General features: G+C 42.5%; 4 protein-coding genes across 7 annotated transcripts; 3 read left to right on the top strand and 1 right to left on the bottom strand.

Moving 5' to 3' along the window:
• Positions 1 to 2,116: 2,116 nt before the first annotated feature.
• Positions 2,117 to 7,579, top strand: ppie (peptidylprolyl isomerase E (cyclophilin E)). 3 transcript variants are annotated; one of them, XM_030718242.1, is made up of 11 exons: positions 2,117 to 2,255; positions 2,509 to 2,607; positions 2,689 to 2,732; positions 3,753 to 3,779; positions 4,029 to 4,110; positions 4,198 to 4,301; positions 4,390 to 4,513; positions 4,651 to 4,836; positions 6,935 to 7,077; positions 7,331 to 7,411; positions 7,444 to 7,579. In XM_030718242.1, the coding sequence occupies exons 1-10, from the start codon at positions 2,225 to 2,227 to the stop codon at positions 7,397 to 7,399; spliced, it is 909 nt and encodes a 302-aa protein (XP_030574102.1). In that variant the 5' UTR covers positions 2,117 to 2,224; the 3' UTR covers positions 7,400 to 7,411; positions 7,444 to 7,579. The 3 variants fall into 3 exon arrangements, with proteins under 3 accessions (XP_030574102.1, XP_030574104.1, XP_030574101.1); XM_030718244.1 differs by having other exon boundaries at positions 7,448 to 7,579; XM_030718241.1 differs by having other exon boundaries at positions 7,331 to 7,579.
• Positions 7,580 to 9,340: 1,761 nt separating this feature from the next.
• On the top strand, positions 9,341 to 11,400 carry gjb10 (gap junction protein beta 10). 2 transcript variants are annotated; one of them, XM_030718247.1, is made up of 2 exons: positions 9,341 to 9,477; positions 9,851 to 11,400. In XM_030718247.1, the coding sequence occupies exon 2, from the start codon at positions 9,953 to 9,955 to the stop codon at positions 10,742 to 10,744; it is 792 nt and encodes a 263-aa protein (XP_030574107.1). In that variant the 5' UTR covers positions 9,341 to 9,477; positions 9,851 to 9,952; the 3' UTR covers positions 10,745 to 11,400. The 2 variants fall into 2 exon arrangements, with proteins under 2 accessions (XP_030574107.1, XP_030574106.1); XM_030718246.1 differs by having other exon boundaries at positions 9,375 to 9,536.
• Positions 11,401 to 14,286: 2,886 nt separating this feature from the next.
• On the top strand, positions 14,287 to 17,126 carry gjb3 (gap junction protein beta 3). Its single transcript, XM_030718245.1, has 2 exons — positions 14,287 to 14,560; positions 15,233 to 17,126. The coding sequence occupies exon 2, from the start codon at positions 15,295 to 15,297 to the stop codon at positions 16,144 to 16,146; it is 852 nt and encodes a 283-aa protein (XP_030574105.1). The 5' UTR covers positions 14,287 to 14,560; positions 15,233 to 15,294; the 3' UTR covers positions 16,147 to 17,126.
• Positions 17,127 to 18,645: 1,519 nt separating this feature from the next.
• Positions 18,646 to 21,658, bottom strand: hmgcl (3-hydroxy-3-methylglutaryl-CoA lyase). Its single transcript, XM_030718240.1, has 9 exons — positions 21,515 to 21,658; positions 21,188 to 21,271; positions 20,951 to 21,058; positions 20,749 to 20,844; positions 20,487 to 20,635; positions 20,328 to 20,391; positions 20,057 to 20,245; positions 19,481 to 19,606; positions 18,646 to 19,341 (listed from the first exon to the last, which is right to left on the bottom strand). Exons 1-9 carry the CDS (start codon positions 21,608 to 21,610, stop codon positions 19,240 to 19,242), a joined length of 1,014 nt encoding a protein of 337 aa, XP_030574100.1. The 5' UTR covers positions 21,611 to 21,658; the 3' UTR covers positions 18,646 to 19,239.
• Positions 21,659 to 24,069: the final 2,411 nt, after the last annotated feature.

Genomic DNA, 24,069 nt, shown 5'->3' on the forward strand with positions numbered 1-24,069 from the left:
AACAAGTACATTCAATACATTCAATCATTTTTGTCAAAAATTTTTAGGTTGTCCTATTAACAGATTTGCAGAATTGGGAAGTCTATTATTGTTTTCTACTCTTTGATTAATAATATTTAACTGAACTGAAGTTGGTAACATTAGGTTAATCTTACTGAGTCGACTAAGAGAAGCAGACTTTGGATGGTTTAATTTGACGAGTATATAATCATTTGTTTGGCAGCTCAAAGGACGGGGGTCAGTCGGGGAGGAAAATATTAGTTAGGAGAGAACGGTGGAAATTAGTGGAGTTTGAAATGGAGAATTGGGTCTTTCTGAATACCTTTGTCAAAGGAGGAAATGATTTGCACTCTTTCCTTATTAAGTTCCCTAATCAGTCATCATGATGATGATGTGACAGCATGCACAAAAGGTTTGTGACAGTCACAGGAAGTCTACAGTGAAATGAATGAAGGCTGAATTCCATTTAGCTTAAACAGCCACATATTACGTCTCGCTGGCAGGGCTGGGCCACATAGAATAGAATGGCTGATCCTGTAAAGCTCCAGGTTCTTTTTTAGGTGCTTAGATTATATTAAAGTTTGCATGGCTGACAATGAAGAGAAAAAGGAAGTCCTTGTTTTTGTAGCTTTGTGTCTAAAGTAATGGAAACTCTAGGTCTCCGTGCCACTTTTGCTAGATCTTGTATCAGGAACCTTTTTGACTACAATTTGACTTTGAATGCTCACATTAAATCTCAGCTTCCCTGTTGTTGTAATCACTTCAAAAAAATCTTGCCAAGTTTCATTGTTCTATTGTGTCACACTCTGAACTGGAAAATTGTTACACATATCTTTACTGTATCAAATCCAGATTACTGTAACTCATTGTTTACTGAACAAAACTTCCTTGGAAGGTCTGCAGATTTTGACTAACTCATCACATCATCCAATTGCTAATTCAGTTGAAATGGTTTCCAGTTAACTTCAGAATCCGCTTTAAGATTCTGATTTTGACATGCTAACCACCGAGCTAAGCCATCATGAATATTAGAATAAGCCTGAAACAAAATTCTGTACCCATATTGTTTATTTATTTTTGCTGATGCTGGCTTCATTACTAACATGGAAGGTTACCTGTAATGGATTTTTTTTACTTCTTGTATCTCTCACTCTAATTACAGTCACTGGGGCAAATTCCTGCTGCTGTTCTTAAATGTGTTATACAAATAAAGTGATTTCAGATTTTAAGTTGAGGTCTTAATCATTTTTAGGATGTAAGGATATAGAGGTACTTCTTTTGCTCACTGTCACATGGGTGGCAGTATTGCTGCCTTTTTAGAGCCCTGGTTCTTGACCATTTTCCCAGCACACAGTGGGACACCTGTCTAAAAAAAACTCCTCTATCTCAGAATAAGCAGCATTTTGTGCCACAAAAAAGTTTTATAGAATAGAATAGAATGCCTTTATTGTCATTATACAGGATGTACAATGAGATTGGAGGGCCACTCCTGTTCAGTGCCATGCAACAGAAAATCAAACTGTCTAAAATAAAAATAAAAATATTATAAAAATATTATAATCTAGTATAATCAATATAATCAAGAGATATACAGAAAATAAACAATGTGTAAAATATACAAAAAATAGAATGTATAAAAATATATACATACATTGGTGCATCTGTACATGTAAGAAAAGTAAATATGTGTATACATATAATAATGAAGATGATGAATATTGCACTAGTGAATGAATACTGGATATTACACAATATAGGAATGTCAGATATTGTTCAGTATGAATAATATAATATTGCACAGAGATGTGGGTGTTGCACAGTTACGGTGGGTGAGTGTGAGAGTTCAGGGTGGTGATTGCTCTGGCGAAGAAACTGTTCTTGAGTCTGTTTATCATTTTTAAATAATCAGAATTTGAAGATAATCAAAAATTAATCCTTGACAATGCAACCATAATTTAACACATTTTCAAATGTGACGCAGGCTGATTAAAGATACTTTAAAAAACTTATTAAAAAATAAATAAAAGCTCAGAGTGCATCGTGGCTTCAGAACTACAAATGTAGTCCAAACTGAAATAACATGCACAACATATGGGTGATGATGATGGGAGATTCCTCCGACAGGGGGCGGTAGAGCTCACTGAACAGGAGCTGCCCGCTTTAGTTTGGCTTCTCTCCACCAATAGGAAGCTGCTGGGGTCAGAGTTGAAGGGTTAAATCCAATATGGCGGCTAACAAGCGGGTGCTGTATGTGGGTGAGTTGCGGCTGTTTTTCGTTAAACTTTTTAAACTTTCGCTGTTTTGGTGCGTCCGGTTAACGCTGTGTTATAACGAGGCAAACGGCAGTAATTCTGCGCATGTCAGGAACATGATAGTCACGCGTGAGAGTGCACGTTAGTTTAAGCCGGCACGTAAACACCGCCCGTGCTTTCTGTACTTTCTGCACTTTACTGTGTTTCAAATGTTTGGCCGTAAACAGTGAATGTTAAATCTGCGTGTTTACGGCAGGTGGCCTGGCGGAGGAGGTGGATGAGAAGGTGCTCCATGCAGCTTTCATTCCGTTTGGAGACATCATCGACATCCAGATCCCGCTGGACTACGAAACAGGCACGATCAGGAGTTTTACCCGGGATTAATGAGCCCGCAGGCTGCTCACATACTAACGTGTGTTTGTGTTTTACATTTCAGAGAAGCACAGAGGGTTTGCGTTCATTGAATTTGAGCTGGCAGAGGTAAGTCCGTGCAGTGTGGTAATATTAACCCGTGAATGACACAACAGTCAAAAAATATATACTTAAATGCTGCATGTCATGGGGGTCATTCCATATGAGCTCAGACTTTCCTGGAAAAAAAAGCCAGTTCTTAATATGAATTATGTAATTTTTTTTCAGGTCTTTATAACGCTATTAAAACTATGCAAATTTGATGGGCGGTTTTTGGACATTTTTCTAGCATCATTTTTTGAGGAGCCAGTTTAAAAATCCATTATTAGGGAAGGTGCTTGAACTCGGACCATCACATGTTTTTGTGTGAATATCTGGTACTGTGGATCTGTGTCTGTGGACTCTCAGGAGTGGAGCCGAAGTTAACAAAAAAAAACGACACTGCTTGAATTCCCAGAAATCTGAATGTGAGGCCTGTGGAAACCACAGTTCAGCAGGTCAGGGGCTGATGTGAGCTACAGGTTCTCACATGTAACACACACGATATTCTTTAAAACAGACCAAATCAGAAGAATGATTTCACACATATTAAAAAAAAATTAATGCAACTTCAGCGTGATATTCCACAGATGTGACACCATGTGCCAAATCCAAATGATCTTCCTATTATTAGGAGGTTTCTATTCATATTACATCCAGAATTTGTGAATCGGTGGGAAGTTTCTTTTTTTTAAATTTGATGGAATGACCCCATGTCTTGTGTTACTCCATCAGTTCACAAACACACTATCAGTTTGGATGCAGAGTTTACTTTATGCACATGGTGATCTCTTCTCTGTACTTACACTTAAATTAAACATGTATTAGTATTAATATAGAATGCCACCTGCTGCTAACCTTCTGCTTCCTTGTGGTTTGTCTTCTGCACTGATCAGTGTGTAGTATTGACTTTGGTATTAGTCACTCATCTTTTTTATCTGCATGTTGCAGTTTTAAGAGTTGGCAGCTCACCAGATGGTTAATGATAATTCAGTGGAAGCACATTTCTGTACATATAATCTATTTATAGCTTCTTCTTGGTCTTTGCAGGATGCTGCAGCAGCTATTGATAACATGGTAAGTGGCTCACATAACTGCTACACCAGTGAAGTGTTGCAATCATCAAAAAAAACCAGCTAATTCAGAGAAAGCTAATGGTTCAGTCACACGAGGAAAAATAGCACAGCATCCATCTACAAAAAAATAAATAAATCAGTGGTTATCTGGTGATTGTATTGACTTTTTTTCACATTCTGTGACAGATTGAAACTATTAAAAAAATTAGCAGCCTTCTTATTGTTAATTTGGTTTTTTTTATGCTGCTAGAATGAGTCTGAACTTTTTGGAAGGACAGTCCGCGTCAATATCGCCAAACCCATGAGAATCAAGGAAGGTTCTTCTCGACCAGGTGAGTCGTAAACACCTTTACCCAGTCTGTTTGTTGAGTGACTTTATAAAATGAGCAGGTCTGACCTTAAGTCTGCCTTTCCTGCAGTGTGGTCGGATGATGACTGGTTGAAAAAGTTTTCTGGGAAGACTGTGGAGGAAGCTGAGGGGGAGGCAGCAGCTGGAGAAACGGCCAAAACTACAGCACAGGAGGTGAGAGGATTTTTACTTCTACTGTGTGTATTTGTGGGGTCTTGACTCTAAATATGTTAAGATATGAAGCAGTGATTTGTCCTTGCAGGATGAGCCCCCGGCTAAAAAGGGCAGAGTAAATCCTCAGGTCTACATGGACATAAAGATCGGCAACAAGCCAGCAGGGAGGCTGCGCTTCCTGCTCCGGGCTGACATCGTTCCCATGACGGCAGGTGTGTATGTGTGCGTGCTGCACATCCCAAAGTTTTCATTCATAAAAGATGAGAAAGAAATACTGCACTGATTTCCACGTGTGTAAAAAGAAACCTGTAGTGCCTATAAAATAAACGTCCTCTTAAACTTTGAACAGAGAACTTCCGCTGCTTGTGCACTCACGAGAAGGGCTTTGGCTACAAGGGCAGCAGCTTCCACCGCATCATCCCGCAGTTTATGTGCCAAGGAGGCGACTTCACCAACCACAACGGCACCGGCGGAAAGTCCATCTATGGCCGGAAGTTCGATGATGAAAACTTTGTCCTTAAACACACCGCTCCAGGTGAGCAGCCGTTTGTGGTGATCTCAGAAGGTGTGGTGTCTCCTAGTAAGGTTCCTGGTTTGTAGGTAGTAGCTGATGGTTTTATTTTTATGCCATACCAATACTGGAAAGGTATTTTGATTCCTTGATTTATGAGCATTATAAACAACAGTCTGTCAGTATCATGTATCAAGAACTCAGTTACAGGTTAGTGAATGTAACAGATCAAAGCATCATGTTCTCACCTTCATATGAGTCAGACTGTAGTAGGATTTATTTCATGACAAACTTACTTTTCTCACCGTTGGATGCAAACATAACTGAGAGCTGCAGTAATTGTTTAATTTGGCTTTACTGCTTTTTTTAACTTATCAACAGGAAACAATCCTTTAATGTAACTTGAAGCTGCTAAAAGTTTGGCCTTCACGGTTACAGTGATTAATAAAGTTATTAGACCAGCAGCCGGTGTCAGGCTTATGCTCAGCTGCCATTGAATTAGCAGCTTTCGAAATGACCAAAATCATTTTTAATGTTTCGGTAACGATTAATCCACCAGCGTGCACAAGCTCTTTAATCAAAATTATATTCTTATGCTAAAATATAATTATTGTTTTTATGCATGCATTTGCAGATGTACTGTTTTTAGATTGTGATTTACTTGCATCCAGAACAATAGTTTTAGTGGTTGAACATTGTGCTTGATTAATTTCTGACTTAAAAACTTGAATTCAGTTTATTTGCCGAATAAAGAAAAATATAATTTTTAGTTTTAAACAGTTTTTGACAGATTTCTAAAATATTTGTTTTCTTTGTTTTATGACAGATGGGCTAATAAATTTGTTCAGCACTGTCTGCGTCTCAGAAAGACTTGCTTAGCACTCCACTTATGTTCAGTAACTACTTGTGATGGTAGCAATGCTAAGTGTTTATTGATGACTGTAATACACAGGTTTGCTGAGTCCTGATAAATGCTTCTTTTATAAGTGAAATCTGGTTGCATGTATAAAGTTAGTTAAGTAGAGTACACATCAGAGTATTGTATATCCATGTATGGCATTAACAGTAATTGTGCCACTTCAGGATTATTAGCCTGAAAACTACAGTAATGCTCTGAATGCTATAATGAACCTGATTGGTGGAGGTCTGCACTGTTGACTCAAATTTAAGATTATAGATGAGAACGAGCTCTTTCTAAAGTCGTTTACAGGCTACATGATTAATGCCACGTGGGCTCGACCCACTCCACGAGCTGTGCAGTGATTAGAGGAAAGTCATTGCAGTGCATTTAAGACACGATGAGAAAGCACCTCTGTGATCGTTGTAACCTGCGTGGAGTGTGTTGTTGTTGTTGTTATGTGTAAGACAGAAAATGAGCGTTTTTTCTAAAATCTTGTATTTTTATACTGATGTCTGAACGTGCACTGTTCCTTTCACATAACACTGAAACAGAGACTGTTACACTTGGGCACTTCAGGCTTTTGTTTGGGTTATCAGCATCGATATATATTTGGTAGGTTCTGCACAAAAGGCATGATTTTGGTATCATGACTGATAAATCATAATTTCTTCATCCCTGTGATATGAACACAGTATGGACATTGCATAAGACCGTGAACCACAGTGAATAAGAAAAGCTGTTTTATTTACTCAGCACACAGTTACACTCAGATATTTGACCTCATTCAGTAAAAGCATATTTGAAGGATACTTTTGTTTATTGAGCGGATTGTGGCTGTTCAATGTTTGGGGCTCATGCTAGCAGAGTGCACCTGATAAAGCAGAAGGACGGGGCTGTATAGCTCACATGCACGTTTTAATATTCTTTTATTTATCACAAATGTATCTTTGCAATATTGAGTAATATGACCACAGATTGCGCAGACCTGTTGTAACACTCAGTTACAGCAGCAGGTCGTGAGGTTTTCAGTCTACAGTATTAGAAGAAAATCAACAATCTGATGATTTCCTGTGAGCAGCACTTGGTGACAGTGGGAAGGAAGAACTCCCTTTTAACAGGACGCGACCTCCAGCAGCACCAGGCTCAGGGAGGGGCAGCCGTCTGCTCTGACCGGTCGGGGGATGAGGGTGACCGACTAACCTTCGTGTCCTATGCACACAGGGCAGCTCTCCATGGCGAACTCTGGGGCAAACACAAATGGCTCTCAGTTCTTCATCACCACCGATAAGACAGACTGGTTGGATGGCAAACATGTGGTCTTTGGAGAGCTGGTGGAGGGGATGGATGTGCTCCGAGCAATGGAGGTAAGGGTCAGAGCTGCAGTATGAGTTTTAGGTTGCTGTTTCACATTCACTGATTTAGTTAAAAAAACAAAAACAACTCTTATTGTTCTTCTACATCACTGTTTGTTTCTGTCTCATTGTGCTCCATAACCCTGGGAGTTCATGAGAAGGGGGGGGTATGTGTCAGGTTTAAAGGACTGAGAAACTGTTCTCTTGGTCAGTGTAATTGCTCTCAGAGGTCACTCTGAGATAACTTCTTGTTTTCTCTCTGCAGGCTCAGGGAACAAAAGACGGAAAGCCAAAGCAGAAGGTGATCATCTCAGACTGTGGAGAGTACGTGTGAATAAAAAGCAAAGTGTGTGTGTGTGTGTGTGTGTGTGTGTGTGTGTGTGTGTGTGTGTGTGTGTGTGTGTGTGTGTGAAGGCAGCAAATTTCTGAGAGCAAGATTATCTTTTGGTCTTTTGTACTTTGAAACCAGATCTTCTGCCGTGTAAATATTTCAATAAACTCATTTTATAATGAAGTTGTTTCTTTGAGCCACTTATTTCTGACTGCTTGCTTTTACTCAAAGTTAAAGGTCATTTTGTAGCACATATTTTCCGTTGTATGTTTTGCTCTGTATTTTTATTCTTGCGTGATTCACAGTTCATCCTTCACAGATCCTTCTCCTCACATACAAGGTCTTGAATAATCAGGCCCCATCTTATCTCAAAGACCTCATAGTCCCATATCACCCCAACAGAGCACTTCACTCTCAGACTGCTGGCTTATTTGTGGTTCCTAGGATACTTAAGAGTAGAATGGGAGGCAGAGCCTTCAGCTTTCAGGCCCCTCTTCTGTGGAACCAGCTCCCAGCTTGGATTCAGGAGACAGACACCCTCTCTATTTTTAAGATTAGGCTTAAAACTTTCCTTTATGATCAAGCTTATAGTTAGGGCTGGATCAGGTGACCCTGAACCCTCCCTTACTTATGCTGCAATAGGCCTAGGCTGCTGGGGGGTTCCCATAATGCACTGTTTCTTTTCATTCACCTCTTTTACTCTGTTTATACTCCACTCTGCATTTAATCATCAGTTATTATTAATCTCTGGCTCTCTTCCACAGTGTGTCTTTTGTCCTGTCTCTCTCCCCTCACCCCCATCCGGTCCCAGCAGATGACCCCCCCCCTCCCTGAACCTGGTTCTGATGGAGGTTTCTTCCTGTTAAAAGGGAGTTTTTCCTTCCCACTGTCACCAAGTGCTGGTTCATAGGGGGTCGTTTTGACTGTTGGGTTTTCTCTGTAGGGTCTTTACCTTACAGTATAAAGCACCTTTGGCGCTATAAAAAATAAAATTGAATTGAATTTATCTCAGCCTGCAGGCGCTCAGTTCAGCAGCTCCTCCTTGAAGACCACCCTCCCTTTAAGGCAGCTTTTCTCTGATTTGCTGCCCCTCACAAACAGCAATAGCAGGTGGGTGGGACTATATCCAATTCAGGAATATCTCATGTGAACCGCACAGTACAAAGCTAAGAGTTTGTTTTACGAAAATTGTGTTTAATATGCAAATTAGGCATAATATACCTAAATATGCACAAATTTCCACACTTTCCAGAACAGAAATCTAAATACTGAATAAAGCCTGATTCAAATTCAACTACATTGTAGAGTAGAGACCCTACAATAATAGAGAGAAAACCCAACAACCAGACGACCTCCTTTCTAGGAGGAAACCTCCAGCAGAACCAGGCTCAGGGAGGAGTGAGACAGCATCCTGTAGATCAGGCTCTGAATAATATCCTACTGTAAAAGCGTTAGGGCTGAAGTTTGGTCAGTGCAGCAGAAGCAGTGATTTCATCCTCAGAATAAGAACCAAAGTTCAGACAGTTGTAAACTGTTTCTGACATCTCAGTGGAAATGACTTTTCAAGGCGTTTTGTTTGTCAAACGTTACCCACTGAATATGCAAATAAGAAATCTCATTAAACAGCAGCATATTTGCATAAATGTCCATACACAAAGTGTTGTAAACACATATTTGTTTTATATATATTTCCGTTCGCCTTGCAGATAATTTGCCTGTAGGGTCTCCCTGTAAGCTTTTTGATGTGCTCTTGAGCAGGCTCAGTGTCAAACCGCCTCTCCATTCATTTCCATTCATTCAGCTAAAATGTGCATTTTAAGGAAATAACACTAAAAACGGTTAAATGCAGAGAAGTTCTTCTTACGCATTACAAATGAGCCGAATGTCTCCCGATGATTGATCAAGTACTAGGTGGAGCAGAGGTGCCTCACCTGAACAAGTTGAGAGGGCAAGACTGGCAAGCGGCTCCACCCCTTCCACTCCCATCCTGTCGGGAACTGTTGTGAGACTCTCATCGGAGAGGATCGTCCGAACTCCGCTCCTGCGCTCCGACTCCGACTCGCGAAAACAGCGTTTAAGCTGTAAGTTTTCACACGGACCTGGAAAGAAGTTGATCTGATACTAAAGCCAATCTGTTTCTGTGAGTTTTGGTGCTTTTGGTGTGTGCTTTGGTTTTGCGCAATTGCGCACGGAATGCTAAAACTTTGAAAGGCTGGTTTGACTTGTCTCCGCACATAGATGAATGCTAAAGTTAGAAGTTATGTCAGTGAAAACAGACTTTATAACCTAAGTTTAAAGTCGCTCTTCTCCTCATTTTAAACGTTTTTATGTTACCGTTGCCTTGAAACGGCGTAAACACGCGAACGTGCGCGTTTATGAGCGAGCTCCTCCTCACTTAGTTTCTTTTCCCTTTTTATGGATTTGGGCTTGAACTGTATTTTCTTTTTGTCTCAGGCTGGCACAGAACTGACGCTGGTCTGTGCCACTGCGGCCGAAAAGGGATCCCTCTGTCTTCCATCAGCAGGACGAGAAGACAGACTGTGAACAAAACTCATCATGAACTGGGCATTCCTCCAGGGCCTCCTCAGCGGGGTGAACAGATACTCCACAGCCTTCGGCAGAGTGTGGCTCTCTATTGTCTTCCTCTTCAGGGTTATGGTGTTTGTGGTGGCAGCAGAGAAGGTGTGGGGAGATGAACAGAAAGACTTCAACTGCAACACAGCTCAGCCCGGGTGCCATAACGTCTGCTATGACCACTTCTTCCCCGTCTCCCACGTGCGCCTGTGGGCCCTGCAGCTTATCTTTGTCACCTGCCCCTCTCTCCTGGTGGTGATGCACGTGGCCTACAGGGAGGACCGGGAACGGAAACACCGGCTCAAGTATGGCGAGAACTGCAAGAGTCTCTACCAAAATACTGGCAAGAAGCGCGGAGGCCTGTGGTGGACCTACATCCTCACATTGGTCTTTAAAATAGGTGTGGATGCCACCTTTGTCTACCTGCTTTACCACATCTACGAGGGCTACGACTTTCCCACTCTCATTAAGTGTTCACAGGTGCCCTGTCCCAACACGGTGGATTGCTTCATCGCTCGGCCTACTGAGAAAAGAATCTTCACCATCTTCATGGTGGTCACCAGCTTGGCCTGCATCCTCCTGTCCTTTTTTGAAATCCTCTACCTACTCGGCAAACGCTGCCGTGAGTTTTTCACTTCAGTCCATCATTCTCGCAACATCAACACCCACGCAATGTCCAGCGGAAGCAAACTGATGGAGATGAACACTTTGAAGTCGACGGACAAAAGGACCCCGGATACTCCCGCACCCTCGTACAGTGTCGCTGTATCTTGAGATACTGAGAACATGACAAAGACTTTATGAAAAAGACACGGGAAAGGAAAGCCATCTCTCTTCAACTTACATGAAACTTCCTTGAAAGACGTGTCAGCAGATTTTCTTTTTCTTCTCGGAGGCTGAACTACAGTGTAGTTTATTCCATGTGTTTTGAAAATGTAAAATTCTGCACTACAAGAAGTGTCATTGATGTGGGATCTGTAGAGACTTCTTTGACAGTTTACATTTCTTTAGGCCTCGCAGGGAATAAAAGCCAGTGTGTGTGATGCAGTGTCCCATCCAGCCTTCAGATCAAATACATGAGTCACTCGCTGGTTTGGCGAGTGTGGTTTTACACACACACACATGTGGTTTTCTGTGTAAGATTCTCCTCTGCGCTCGCCAAGCCTCCAGATGCTTGGTTCAAACTGCGCTCTTTCCCTCTGACTCAGACGTGTATGCTGGTAAACTGTATTTTTCATTATTTATGGAAAGATTTGAAAAGTTGTGCGTTTTACTGTCCTTACTGTTGTTGTTTTACACTAATTCCTGTTTACGTGCAGTGGAGAGCAAAGATATCAAAAATTCCTATGATAAACAGTTGTTGATGATATCATGATGTGCATATTTCACTGCACCGAGGTGCATGTTGGTTGTGACTATTTTTCATTAAAGGCTATAATTTTGCATTTTGAGTGTGTTTTTGTAAGAACAAAGAAGACTCACGAGGTCCGCGCACAGTAGCACATAATGTATTAACTTCAGCATGAATGCTGCTGTAGTAAACATAAAGTTGCATAATAATTCACATGGGGGATATACACAAGAACAGCAGGCAGCCCGTCCAGAGGAAAGGGGTCAGTTGAATCTGCAGAAGTTCTGTGACTTTTTTCCTTCTTCCTTTTTCCGTGTGTTTCATAATAGCCTTTCCCTGCTGTGATTTGTTGTTGCTAGGAGCAGTGCCCTCATAACTTTTTTAAGGTTGATTGGTACTTTGAGGGCAGAGGAGGGCCCACCCACTCCTCTGTTTGATTCATCCGTGCTGACGTGTGGATCCACCCAGTGCAGGAATTTGTTGTTCCACGCACCCTCTGAATGGACAACTCCGGTTTTTCACACTGTAAGAGAGATGAAGTGAGAGTAAGGTGACGTTTTCTTGCCCTCCAGTTTGATCTGCTGAGGTTTTCAGATGCCTTTGTGAACTGTGAGACCACATGTTACCATGGCATTTGCAAAACTCCAGCAGCAAAACATCTTTCCACAAACAATGATAGGATAATCTGCAGGCAGCAGCCTCAACAGTTCACTGGAACTGTTCACATATATTTCAGCAGACATTGTTTCCAGAGGATATCTGTTAACAAGTGAGGTCTGTGGATCCTCATAACATTTGGAAACCTGGTTTCTCTTGGAATATTTCACCTTTATTGTAGCAGAACAGCAGCAGAAGTCTGCCAAAGGTGCTCATTGGGTCCATGTTGGTACCCCCACCTCCCCCACCCCCACTGTTCATGTTATGGTCCTCACTTCATCAGGCATTCAAAAAGCAATCATCAGTCTAGAGATGAATTCAATATTTTGTGCATCAATTAGCTGAATGTTAAGTGTCAATAATTGTGATTATTTGAAATGAACTCATTGATAACAGCTTCTTTAATGTGAACATTTGCTGGTTTCCACTGTTTCATACATACAGTGCTGTATTTACCTCACAGTTGTTGAGTTTGAGCTTTTACTGGGAGAACAATTTGGAATCTGTTGTTTTCCACCATGTCAGACACAAGCCAACGATAATGAGAGTAATTGTAGTAATGGCCATAATTTTTTCCTGTCATGGAACAATACAGCTTTGCCTGAAGCAGCAGAAGTCACCAAACAGGACTTTGGCTCAGTGTGAAATTAATGAATCAATTATCATCATAAAAGTAAATTTTCTCACACGATTCTTCCACAAGAAGAATCACAAGATGAATGCAGACACAATTTTTTGGTGATCCAGCCTTGGCTGTGCTGAGTGTAATGTAATGTATCCTATTTATGCTCAGCTGTGTCCTTTCCTCATTCTGTTTCAGTGTGTTTTTCTCTTTAATGAGATTTTATCTTTCGGGATATTTTTTGTCGTCTTATCTGAGTTTCCTCTCTTTCCACACTTTCCTGTTGCCAGCAGAGAACAGCGATGTGTTTATGTTGTTCTGGGCTGTCGAGTTAAAACTTGCCATGCTTGAGTTACAGGCTGCATTTTTCCAGGCGTGCCTGTACCAGTTATTCATCTGGTGTCTAGAAGATTCTTTTTTTAACCCTCCCCTCACTCAGTGTAATTCATGTCCACCGAACTGATCAAAGTTTCCAAGTACAGATGCTGTGTTGACAGGATTTCCTGAAAAGCACAACTGCAGTTAAAGCTTCAAGCTTAAATACGCCCCCCCCCCCCCCCCCCACACACACACACACACGCACACACACACACACAAGTGCTGCTTTCACAGATTCAGTCATTTACAAAGTGACAGAAAATTGTTTGTTGTTTGAACACAAATTATATAAAAAAAGATTCATGCAGCACCTGAACAGGTACTTCTGATCTTCTTCTGAAAGGGTTTCTGAGAGCATTTCCTGGACTCCTTTGAGGTTGAAACAAGCCCATTAGGACATTGTGTTTGTGATTCTGAGCAGTACAAACAAACCTGACTTGACTCTGGGCTAGAAATACTTGTTCTTTATTCTTTAACATTATGTAATTCAAATACTTTCAGCACAAGAGTCTGCAAGTAGTAGCAAAGGCCTGGAACCAAAGAGATGCTGGATATTCCAGACAGGATCAGAGGGCTTACATTCATCTGCAGAATAATAAGATCATGTTTGTTTTGCAACAGAAAAAAAAAAAAAAAAATCAGGAGGTAAAGAGTCGAAGTGTAGAAAACAGCCGCAGCCTCTGATCTTACAGTGAAGATGGGCGAGCGAGTGAAACGGTGTCATCTGAGAAGAGCACGGCTTTGAAAAGAATAAAGGAAACACAATACTCAGCCTTCAAAGTCACATAAAAGCAGGATTTAAGTAAAAGAAGAAAAGTGAATCCGAATTTTTTTCTAATGACACGATAAAACAAAAGTCTCATTAACACACTGATCTCCCCAAGAACAAAAGGCTCTGATCTTTGGGTTTAACCTCCTAAAAAAAAACAAAAGGTTGCCCCACACTTAATGTAAGGAAAGCTTCGTCATAGCCCAGCAGTCACACATAGCAACAGCAAAAATGTATTCACCTGAGGGTGTGCCCTCCTCTTACAAATACTCTAAGTACAGAGAAACAAGTTGAGACAAGGCAGCAATCCTGTCCTGGGAATCTTTAAACAGGAAACTAAGCACTTCACCTCTGAAACCTTTGAATAATAATAATAATAAATTATAAGAAAATTTGAAAGTTTGTGCCATTTAACACCGTCTCAAAAGATTGAATCAATCAGGTGAATGTTGTTGTGCCTCTGAAGATGTGCGGAGATGGAGAGGAGGAATTTTTTTGAATTGTCTAATTTGTTGTGAAATAGTGACGAATGTGTCCTTTAGTTTGCAGAAGGCCCTGAAGCATTGCAGGCGAGACAGGGGCACAGCGAGGGAGAGAGAAGAGGAACATCTGGGGTGAAGCTCCAGCCTTTCTTGTTTAGCCACACCCACACCCACAGGCGCATTGCTCAGCGCTGCTGCGCTCCTTTACCTGCCGACTGGAACCAGATCTGCGGGTTGAAGGAACAAAACGATCTCAGAGCAACGAGAAATCATCGGGGTGTACACAGGCACCGGAATCCGTCTGGAACCATTATGGTTTAAAGCTTCTTTGGTGAGTGAAAACCGTTTTTCTTCTTCTTCTTCTTCTGATGTGTTAAAGATGAGTTCAGTTTCCTAAACGTGTTTCGCGGTTTGAGCCACGTGTCTCGACGTCTGAGTGGTCGATTCCCGGACTTTCACGAAGCAGTTTATGTGACTATTAGTTTATCGCTGGTTGTTGAGAAGAGCTGTTTATATAGAGTCATAGCTACTCGCCACAAAGTCGAAAGCCCGCAGAAAACGCAATCTGGCCGCTGCGTAAAAGGCTGTTTTTTAAACACTTATAAAGCTTCAAATGACCGAAGTCTGCTTTTTAACAGATTCTCATAAGAAGGCTGGTGCTGATTTGTTTTTGTTTTTAATGTTTAACTCTTTAACCATAAAGTTCCAAGAATGACTCTTTATGTGTATGAACTCTGGGCGTGCTGATGTTGGTTCAGCTATTTCCTTTGTGAGTAAGTTGGCTTGAGGTCTTCTCATAACTGTGTTACAGTCTGTGGGTGTTTCTGGTCGCTCTGATTAGAAGATAGACTGTTTTTGTTTTCTCTTACGTAGGAAAAACAGTTATTTATAATGAAAACATCTTATGTAAGACCTCACCGACACTGATATTCAGAGTCTCAAAGCAGAAACTGCAGCTGACACTGAATACATGCTCAACCATTCTTCATTTTGCCACATGCAGGTCTGAAGATAAACTACTAGCAGTGATTCCAGAGACGAGATATCTAACTGTCAGACAAGAACATGGATTGGAAGACCTTTCAAGCCCTCCTCAGTGGCGTGAACAAATACTCCACAGCGTTTGGGCGGGTTTGGCTGTCAGTGGTGTTTGTGTTCAGGGTGATGGTGTACGTGGTGGCAGCGGAGCGAGTGTGGGGTGATGAGCAGAAAGACTTTGACTGCAACACCAAGCAGCCCGGCTGTTCCAACGTCTGCTACGACCACTTCTTCCCCATCTCCCACATCCGCCTGTGGGCCCTGCAGCTTATCTTTGTCACCTGCCCATCATTCATGGTGGTCATGCATGTGGCATATCGTGAGGACCGTGAGCGCAAGTACAGGGCCAAGTTTGGCGAGGACCGCAAGCTGTACAACAACACGGGGAAGAAACACGGCGGCCTGTGGTGGACCTACCTGATCAGCCTCTTTGTCAAGACAGGCATTGAGATCTCCTTCCTCTACATCCTCCACCGAGTCTACGACAGCTTCTACCTGCCAAGGCTGGTCAAGTGCACAGTGTCGCCTTGCCCCAACATAGTGGACTGCTACATCGGCCACCCCACTGAGAAGAAGGTCTTCACATATTTCATGGTTGGAGCTTCGGCTCTCTGCATTGTCCTGAATATCTGTGAGATCATTTATCTCATCGCCAAGCGCTTTGTAAGGTGCGCAAACAAGGTCAAAAGGCACAACCGCAACATGGCCGTCCAAAGTAATGACTTTGAGGACCCCTTTAACAACTGCAACCATGCTGGGTTGCAGGAGCTGAAGGAAAAGCCTCCAGCCTTCAGACCATGCAAGTCTCCATACAGATCGTGTGCACTCAGACTTGAGGAGAAGATACGAGCCTCTGCTCCTAACCTCTCCGTTTCATGATCAGAGCTGAAACCAGGCCAAAGAGCAAGAGCTCTGCAGAGCTTAGGCTACAACCCAGTGACAGTGAAAAAAATAACAGACTCAGAACAATGAGCCAAACTACAGCTTGTGCCAGAAAGCGGAAGTTGAGTCATGAGTACTGGATCCATCCTGTGGGCCCTTGTGTCCACATGTAAGACTTAAAGAGCACATGAACTTTTGTTTTCAAATCAACTCCCACAATATTTACAAGTCAGCTCGAGACAGGAATGATCTGATAGTAATGTGGTTTGAATTTTTTGAATAAATGTTTACTCTGTCTTTGGAGTTTTGACACAGGAGGGGATGCAAAAATTCTCACATGGAAGGAGGACACACCTTGGAGAGGTATTTGCCCTCCCTGCCAGTGTGCACAGTGGTGTGTCAGAGCACGCTATTGTTGCAGTGTGTTTGCCATCTTGTTGTGCTTCAGTGACCCTTTTTTATTTAACTTCAACTGATTTCTCACAGTTTTGCAGTAAACAGTTGTTTGGTGGAGTGTGGAGGTTCCAGAGGTCATACTTAGCTTTGAGTGATACTTGAAGTTTTGTAAGCTGGCTTAAAAAAAAAAAGGTTTCTGTTGCATCTATTTCTCCAAAAAGCTTCACGATGGTAACAAAAATGTGTAAATTACATTGTTGTGAGTGAATCCTCGGTGGACATGTTGCTTGGTCTCAGGTTTAATGTTGTAGACGTGCTGTGTTTGGACGTTCTTGTACACAAGGCCTCCTGATCCAAGACCACTGTTGATCTTCAAAAAGGCGAAAGGAATGCTGCTGTTTAACTCAGTGCTGGCAGAGCTGGGACACTGTGGAGCGACCACAAGGACGGTGACACACAGACGGCGCTTTGAACTGTATTTAAGTATTTTTATGAGTCACTCGTCGTCCTGGAAATGTATTTCCTGTCCTTGTTAATATTTCACTTTTATAAATGTAAAGATATAAAATATCCTGAATATGTTTCTGTTTGGTCTTTTCATCAAATGCGTCCCACCTGATCATCCCAGATTTGCCTGAAGAATGAAATCTAATAAAATCTTGGTGAAGGAAACAAGTCTTCATAAGAATTATGCAAACTTTCAGGTCCCTACTGGTGTTAGTTTTCTCAAATAAATATTTAAAGGGATGGAGATACCAAATCCAAATGAACATTATTTTTAGAAAGAGTAAATTTCTGTTAATGTCAGATCCAATAACCATCCATTCTCTTCCACCTATCCTGTTCCATGTTGTGGGGGAGGGTGCTGGAGCCCATCCCAGCTGTCACAGGGCTAACACAGAGATGGACAACCATCCACACTCACGGGTAATTTAGAGTGACCAATTAACCTAACCTCAGTAACTGCATGTCTTTGGGAGGAAACTACACACCTGGGCCGAGGTGGACTTGAACCCAGGCCTTCTAGATATCATTGCAGCTGTGTGGCAGCAGTGCTAACCACCACGCCATCATGCTATCCAGTAACATTAATGGAAATTTTATAACATAAATATGTACAGCAGCATGGATTTGTCATCGTGTCATACGTGGGAAAATGCCACTGGAGTTGGATAAAAATGGCTTTTTCATTTTCAAGTTTTTATATCTGTGATTTGGACTCCTGTGAGGAATATTTGTAACTTTGTTTATGAGAGGCTGGATATAAAAAAAATAAATCAGTCCCCAACTGCGGTTCCTACAGGCCTGTCAAAGGTGGGACATCCAAAGATTTTATGGATTTCATGCATCCATCCATATGTTACCCTGAGCTCCACTTGTGAGAGTCCAGGTGCACAGTACCGGATATTTACCCTGAAACACCCGAAGCTCACAAAGTTTTCCTGATTCTGAAACATATTCTGAGTTGGAAAAATACGTTTACATTTATACACACTTTAGAAAATGCCTTTTGGCCGGCTGTGTCGCGTTATCTAAAGATTGTACCAGCACATTTTTACTCCCACAGTTCTGCTTAATCATTGCCCCCCCCCCATTGCTTTCAGACTGGATGAACCAGCAGCAGGCTTACGTGACCGTAAGATTTCAGCCATTGGAATTCTCTCTGGATGGTTACGCCGTTCTCTCCTCTCAGATGCTTAACGGGCAGGTTTGTGGGTGTTTAAGAATGTTATTCCGCCTGTTGGGCTCGCAAATCAGGTTTTAAAAGGTGCAGTAAACAGATTTTGTTTATGCCGAGTCATTTCCTCAAACCGGAAAGTTAGAGACTTTTGAGATGCAGTCTCACTTCCATTTCCTGCTGCAGTTGCTATGGACACAGTGGCGGAAGCGTTAGCACGCCCACCTCACGGTGATGAGGTTCCTGGTTCAAAACCGTGCTGGGACCCCCTGTAATGGTGTCTGCATGTTAACTGGTGACTGTAAACTGGCTGTAGGTGTGAGGTGTAAAGGTGACTGCATTAGAGTTTATGATTATAACTAATTTTTATGACTGAAAACAAACCAGATCAAACCCCCACGTTACATTTTACACTTCAGACACACGATTAAATAAACTTTATTTTAACAACTAAAAGTCTACAGAAACATTTGGATTTAATAAATACATTTAAAATAAAAATAACCTCAAATTAGACATCAGCTGCATCTGCGATGTTTCACGAGCCGGCTGAACGCTCGACTTCACGAGGACTCGGCTTCCCCTTGAAGACGGACATTACTGCTCGTGGAGGATGATGGAAAATCAAAACAACACTTTTGTCTTTTCTACCATCAACAGTGAGTTTATCCATACTCACGACATGCTTACTGGATAATCTATTGTTATAAAGTCTGTGCGTCATGTTGCCCACTGCCTGGAAACCAGTGTAAGCACACCATTAAAAACAGGCACACAGGTTGTGACATGAAGTCTACGATTAGACTGACTTTACTTAAGGCACTGTTCCAGCAATGCTGTCATGTCATTAATATCTACTCACATATTTCATTCTGATTCTACTGTGATATCTTACTGATCCCAATCTTTCACAGAAGATATGTTAACCAAAAAAAATCCCAGACAGGGCAGAAAGGCTCCGGGTTACACGGTCACACAGCAGCGTTCAGTCTGAGACACAGAGCTGCAGTTTGGCTCTACAGTTTGCAGGTGGCCTGCGCCACTTTGGAGCTGGTCCTCCTGTTGAGGGTTCGACAGATGAACGCTCCAGCATCCATCAACTTTGAGAGGTCGACTCCCTGAGGTGAAGACACAGAGTTCAAGGGTCACATTAGAGCCCTTCAGCAGATAGCTCACATTAAGCGCAATAAATATCAAGTAGCCGGGCCATGCAAACAGCAAAAGCAGCATCTCCACAGAACAAGCGTCTTTTCTTACTGTTTGAATTCCAAGTCCGTGCAGCATATAAATGACATCTTCTGTTGCAACATTCCCAGAAGCCCCCTGGGCATAGGGACAGCCTCCCAGTCCAGCTACTGATGAATCCACCACACTGACCCCCATCTAAAAAAACACAGGGAAAATAAAGACAACAGTGCCCTCTCAGTTAGAGTGGGTACAGAGAGTTGGTGGTAATTAGCGGCATCATCATACCACCACCAGCTGGAAGCAAAACGCTGTCATGTGATTTATTATCACATGAAGAGAAAATTAGAAGCAATAGAATAACTTCCTTTTCCCCCCTTCACACAGAACAACCTCAGCCTCACTCACTGTGCACAGAGATGTTCCTCACTCTCCAAGTGAACTTCCTGTTCCAGTTACAAAGCAGAACCCCACCCCCCACCCCCAAGGGTGCTTTTTTTAGAAGGTTAAAGGGTTGAAAAGCAAATAAGCCTACTGAAATAGTCACTAATTTAGCTACAGAGAGGTGAACTCAAACTGCTGTGAATGAGAGAACATCCAATTACAGTACTGCATTACTAATAGTTAGTAGTCCCAAATAAGCCTGACCTGTAAGGCTACAAGGATGTTAGCCAGAGCCTGGCCGTAGGTGTCATGGCAGTGCACGGCCAAGGCGCTGACGGGCACCTCTTTAGTCACTGCCTCCAACATTTTAGCCATGCTGCCCGGAGTTCCCACTCCGATGGTGTCTCCCAGAGAGATCTCATAGCAGCCCATGGAGTACAGACGCTTAGCTACCTGCGAGGCAGAAGAAAGGTTGAGTGGGGACATCAATTAACGACACACAGATTTGTGCTTGTTTAAAGAAGTCAGAACTCACGTGTGCTACTTTTTCAGGTGCCACCCTGCCTTCATAAGGGCACCCGACGACACAGGAGACATAACTGTGATGACGAGAAACATATCAGCAAGAATTAAAGTGCAGTTCAGGTGATTTAAAGGTTTGCTGACAGTCGAAGAGGAAGACCATTAATCTCACCCTCTAACTGGCACACCGGCCTCTTTAGCTGCTTGCATGACCTCGTCGAAGCGCTGCAAACTCTCATCCACTGAGCAGTTTATGTTTTTCTTACTGAAGAGCTCCGACGCAGCGCCAAATATGGCTACCTCTGCAGCTCCTGCCTTCACCTGCAGTAAATAACAGCAAGAAGCCAACTGAAGCACCATCTACAGCGCCTGAATTTGGATATGCAGGATGTTTATGTAGTGATGAGTGCTGTGATATGATGCTTCACACTCACAGCAGCCTGGAAACCCTTGAGATTGGGGGTGAGGACCGGATAAGACACGCCGGGCCTCCTGCTGATTCCCTTCATCACCTCCACCTGGTCTGCCATCTGATATTTGCATGACAGAAACCAAATGTATGTAAGGAATGAAGCCACGCAGTCTCTGCACTGCCCTTATCGGGGTGTGTCAGCACAGGTGGGGGCGCATGCTCACCTGTGGAACCCACTTCGGAGAGACAAAGCTGGTGGCCTCAATGACGGGCAGCCCCGACTCTGACAGCAGGTTGATTAAATTAATTTTTGCCTCTGTGGGTACAAGAGTCTGAAAGTGTGAAGGAGAGAGGATTGATGACAGGCACGACATAAACAAAAGAAGAGCTTAACTCAGGTTATTTCTTCCGCTGACGCAATACAAGAAGCATGCACCTGCTCCACCATAAACACACGTTACCTTCTCGTTTTGAAGGCCATCTCTGGGTCCCACCTCCACTATTTTCACCTTTTCTGGAAGAGCCTGACCTGCTCTAACCCCAGCCTACAACACACACACACACACACACACACACACACACACACACACACACACACACACACACACACACACACACACACACACACACACACACACACACGGAACAAACGGTGTTAAATCACCAGCAGCTCCTGGAGGGCCTCGGTTATGTAACGATAACTAGCACAACAGCAGGGGACGCTAACAGCGGCTCAGGTACGGAGCGCAGTCCCACCTGCCGGGGATTCAAGCAGGATACAAACTCACAGCTTTGAGCCCCGCCGCGGAGCTGAACGCCAGGCAGTGCTGCCCCATTACAGAGCCGAAAGCGCTTCTGTTGACGAGCTTCAGGACGGCCGCCATGCTGGTCCAGCCCCCGTTCTGACGTCATGCCGTCCTCTCCAGGAGCGGAAGCGTCACGGCTAACGAAGGCACCGCGTGGGCGCCATCTATGGGTGAAAGATTGGAAGTGAAAAATAATTTTGTTCGGATTTAATTTTAGATTATTATATTTTAATATATAATTTAGCTCACTTCTGATTTTCCCAGTGTGAGCAGTTACATTTCTTTTCCTTTGAAAAATGTGATTGGGTCCACAAATTTTGTAATTTTGCATCTGTGGTCAAATCAAAGCAAACAATCAGGATGTGTTTATCTTTAATTCAAGGGGCTTAACTGAAGTATTGCAGTAACTGTTTAGGAATTGCAGATATTTGTATATACAGGCCTCCATTTTCAGAGGCTCTGTGGTAAATTCAACTCAATTTTATTTATATATCATCACCTCACAACAACAGCAAGTCTCAGGGTGCTTTATATTGTAAGGTAACGATCCTACAGAGAAAACCCCAAAAATCAGGCAACCCCCTATGAGCAAGCACTCATAGGGGGTTTCTTCCCAGCAGTGGGAAGGAAAAAAAAAAATCACCTTTAACAGGAAGAAACCTCCTGTTACCAGGGAGGGTTCAGGGTCACCTGATCCAGCCCTAACAATAAGTGTGATCAAAAAGGAAAGTTTTAAGCCTAATCTTAAAAATAGAGACGGTGTCTGTCTCCTGAATCCAAGCTGGGAGCTGGTTCCACAGAAGAGGGGCCTGAAAGCTGAAGGCTCTGCCTCCCATTCTACTCTTAAGTATCCTAGGAACCACAAGTAAGCCAGCAGTCTGAGAGCGAAGTGCTCTGTTGGGGTGATATGGGACTATGAGGTCTTTGAGATAAGATGGGGCCTGATTATTCAAGACCTTGTATTTTACATGTGAGTCTGTATTTAATGAAGTCAATGAGTCAATGAAGCAAAGCCAACATGGCCAAATTAACAATCTGGTACATTTTAAAAAGAACGAGTGCACTGACCAGCTCAGCAACACCAACTAAAGTGGATGTTCACGGAAATATTTCTATAGTTAAGAAAAACAATTTTACATCTAACCAAGTCCAAAACACTCAAGGAAGTACAGTGGAGCATCACTGTGAAAGTCTACAATCAAGAGATACCTTCATGAATGGGAATATACAGAGTTTACAACAAGGGACAAACCACCGGTGACACTCAAGAACAGAAAGCCAGATTAGACTTTGGTAGGAAACATCTAAAACAGGGGTGGCCAACTCCAGGCCTCGAGAGCCGATGTCCTGCAGGTTTTAGATGTGTCCCTGATCCAATACACCTGAATCAAATGGCTGAATTACCTCCTTGCAGTCAAGTTCTCCAGAGTCCTGCTAATGACTTCTATATGTGATTCAGGTGTGTTGGATCAGGAACACATCTAAAATCTGCAGGACATCGGCTCTTGAGGCCTGGAGTTGGCCACCCCTGCTCTAAAAGCACCTGCACAGTCGGACTGATGAAACCAAGATGAACTCGTACCAGAATAATGGAGAGAAGCAGCTCGAGATCTGAAGCATACCACATCGTCTGTCAAACACGGTGGAGGTAAAGTTACAGCGTGGGCATGTATGGCTTTCAGTGGAACCAGGTCACTGGTTTTTATTGATGCGACTGCTCGTAGAAGCACAGAGCAGATGGATCATGACTGAAAGCAACCCAGAGCAGCATTTCAGTTACTGACAACAAAACTGAAGGCAGAGAGACCCACAAACAAGCAGCAACTGAAGGTGGCTGCAGTAAAGGCCCGAGACAGCATCTCAATGGAGGGCATGGTGATGTCCACGGGTCACCACCAAATGTTTGATGACTTCAGGTAGGCAAAAGATTCTCATCCAAATAGTGCATGAAAATGGGGGACTGTGTATGAAAATAGCTGTAATTCTTTCAAACGTTTGTAAACCCCCTTGCATTAAAGCTGAAAGTTTGCACTTTAGTCACATCTCAGTTGTTTGCTGAAAAATTCACTGTGGTGGTACAGAGGCAAAACCACAAAAATGACAAGTGTCAGTCCAAATTCTTATGGACCTAACTGTAACATAAAATACATTTATGAGCAAATCATTTATAGATGTTTGCTTTGAACACATTTTCTCAGAGATGCCATAATGATCCAAAATTGATTATATTGGTAATATTGTGGCATTAATGGGACAATTTGTATTCAGTCATGTTAATGCTAGAAGACTCTTTAATACCTACAAATGACAAAATTATACACAAGGTACAGTTTATTACACTTTTTCATTGTTACCATTTTTCCACAACTGTTGCATTTTATTTTATTTACTTTGATATTATTTTACTGAATCCTACTTTTATGCAGTCAAATATTTTTATTAGAATAATAAAAAACAGAACCTCATTTGGATGAGGAGAAGGGAACGACAGCACTCACTCATTTATTCGTGATTAAAGACTCGGAAACAAATGTATA

Source organism: Archocentrus centrarchus, chromosome 22 (assembly GCF_007364275.1).
Source record: "Archocentrus centrarchus isolate MPI-CPG fArcCen1 chromosome 22, fArcCen1, whole genome shotgun sequence".
NCBI classification, from domain to species: Eukaryota; Metazoa; Chordata; class Actinopteri; order Cichliformes; family Cichlidae; genus Archocentrus; species Archocentrus centrarchus.

Excerpts from the sequence above, each read along its gene's own strand:
- ppie (XM_030718241.1), top strand. The coding sequence starts at position 2,225 with ATGGCGGCTAACAAGCGGGTGCTGTATGTGG. Across the intron at positions 4,302-4,389 it reads CCAAAACTACAGCACAGGAG|GATGAGCCCCCGGCTAAAAA; the intron begins GTGAGAGGATTT and ends TTGTCCTTGCAG. Across the intron at positions 4,837-6,934 it reads CCTTAAACACACCGCTCCAG|GGCAGCTCTCCATGGCGAAC; the intron begins GTGAGCAGCCGT and ends CTATGCACACAG.
- gjb10 (XM_030718247.1), top strand. The coding sequence starts at position 9,953 with ATGAACTGGGCATTCCTCCAGGGCCTCCTCAGCGGGGTGAACAGATAC.
- gjb3 (XM_030718245.1), top strand. The coding sequence starts at position 15,295 with ATGGATTGGAAGACCTTTCAAGCCCTCCTCAGTGGCGTGAACAAATAC.
- hmgcl (XM_030718240.1), bottom strand. The coding sequence starts at position 21,610 with ATGGCGGCCGTCCTGAAGCTCGTCAACAGAAGCGCTTTCGGCTCTGTA. Across the intron at positions 21,059-21,187 it reads ATGGCCTTCAAAACGAGAAG|ACTCTTGTACCCACAGAGGC; the intron begins GTAACGTGTGTT and ends TCACACTTTCAG. Across the intron at positions 20,636-20,748 it reads TCAAGGGTTTCCAGGCTGCT|GTGAAGGCAGGAGCTGCAGA; the intron begins GTGAGTGTGAAG and ends TATTTACTGCAG.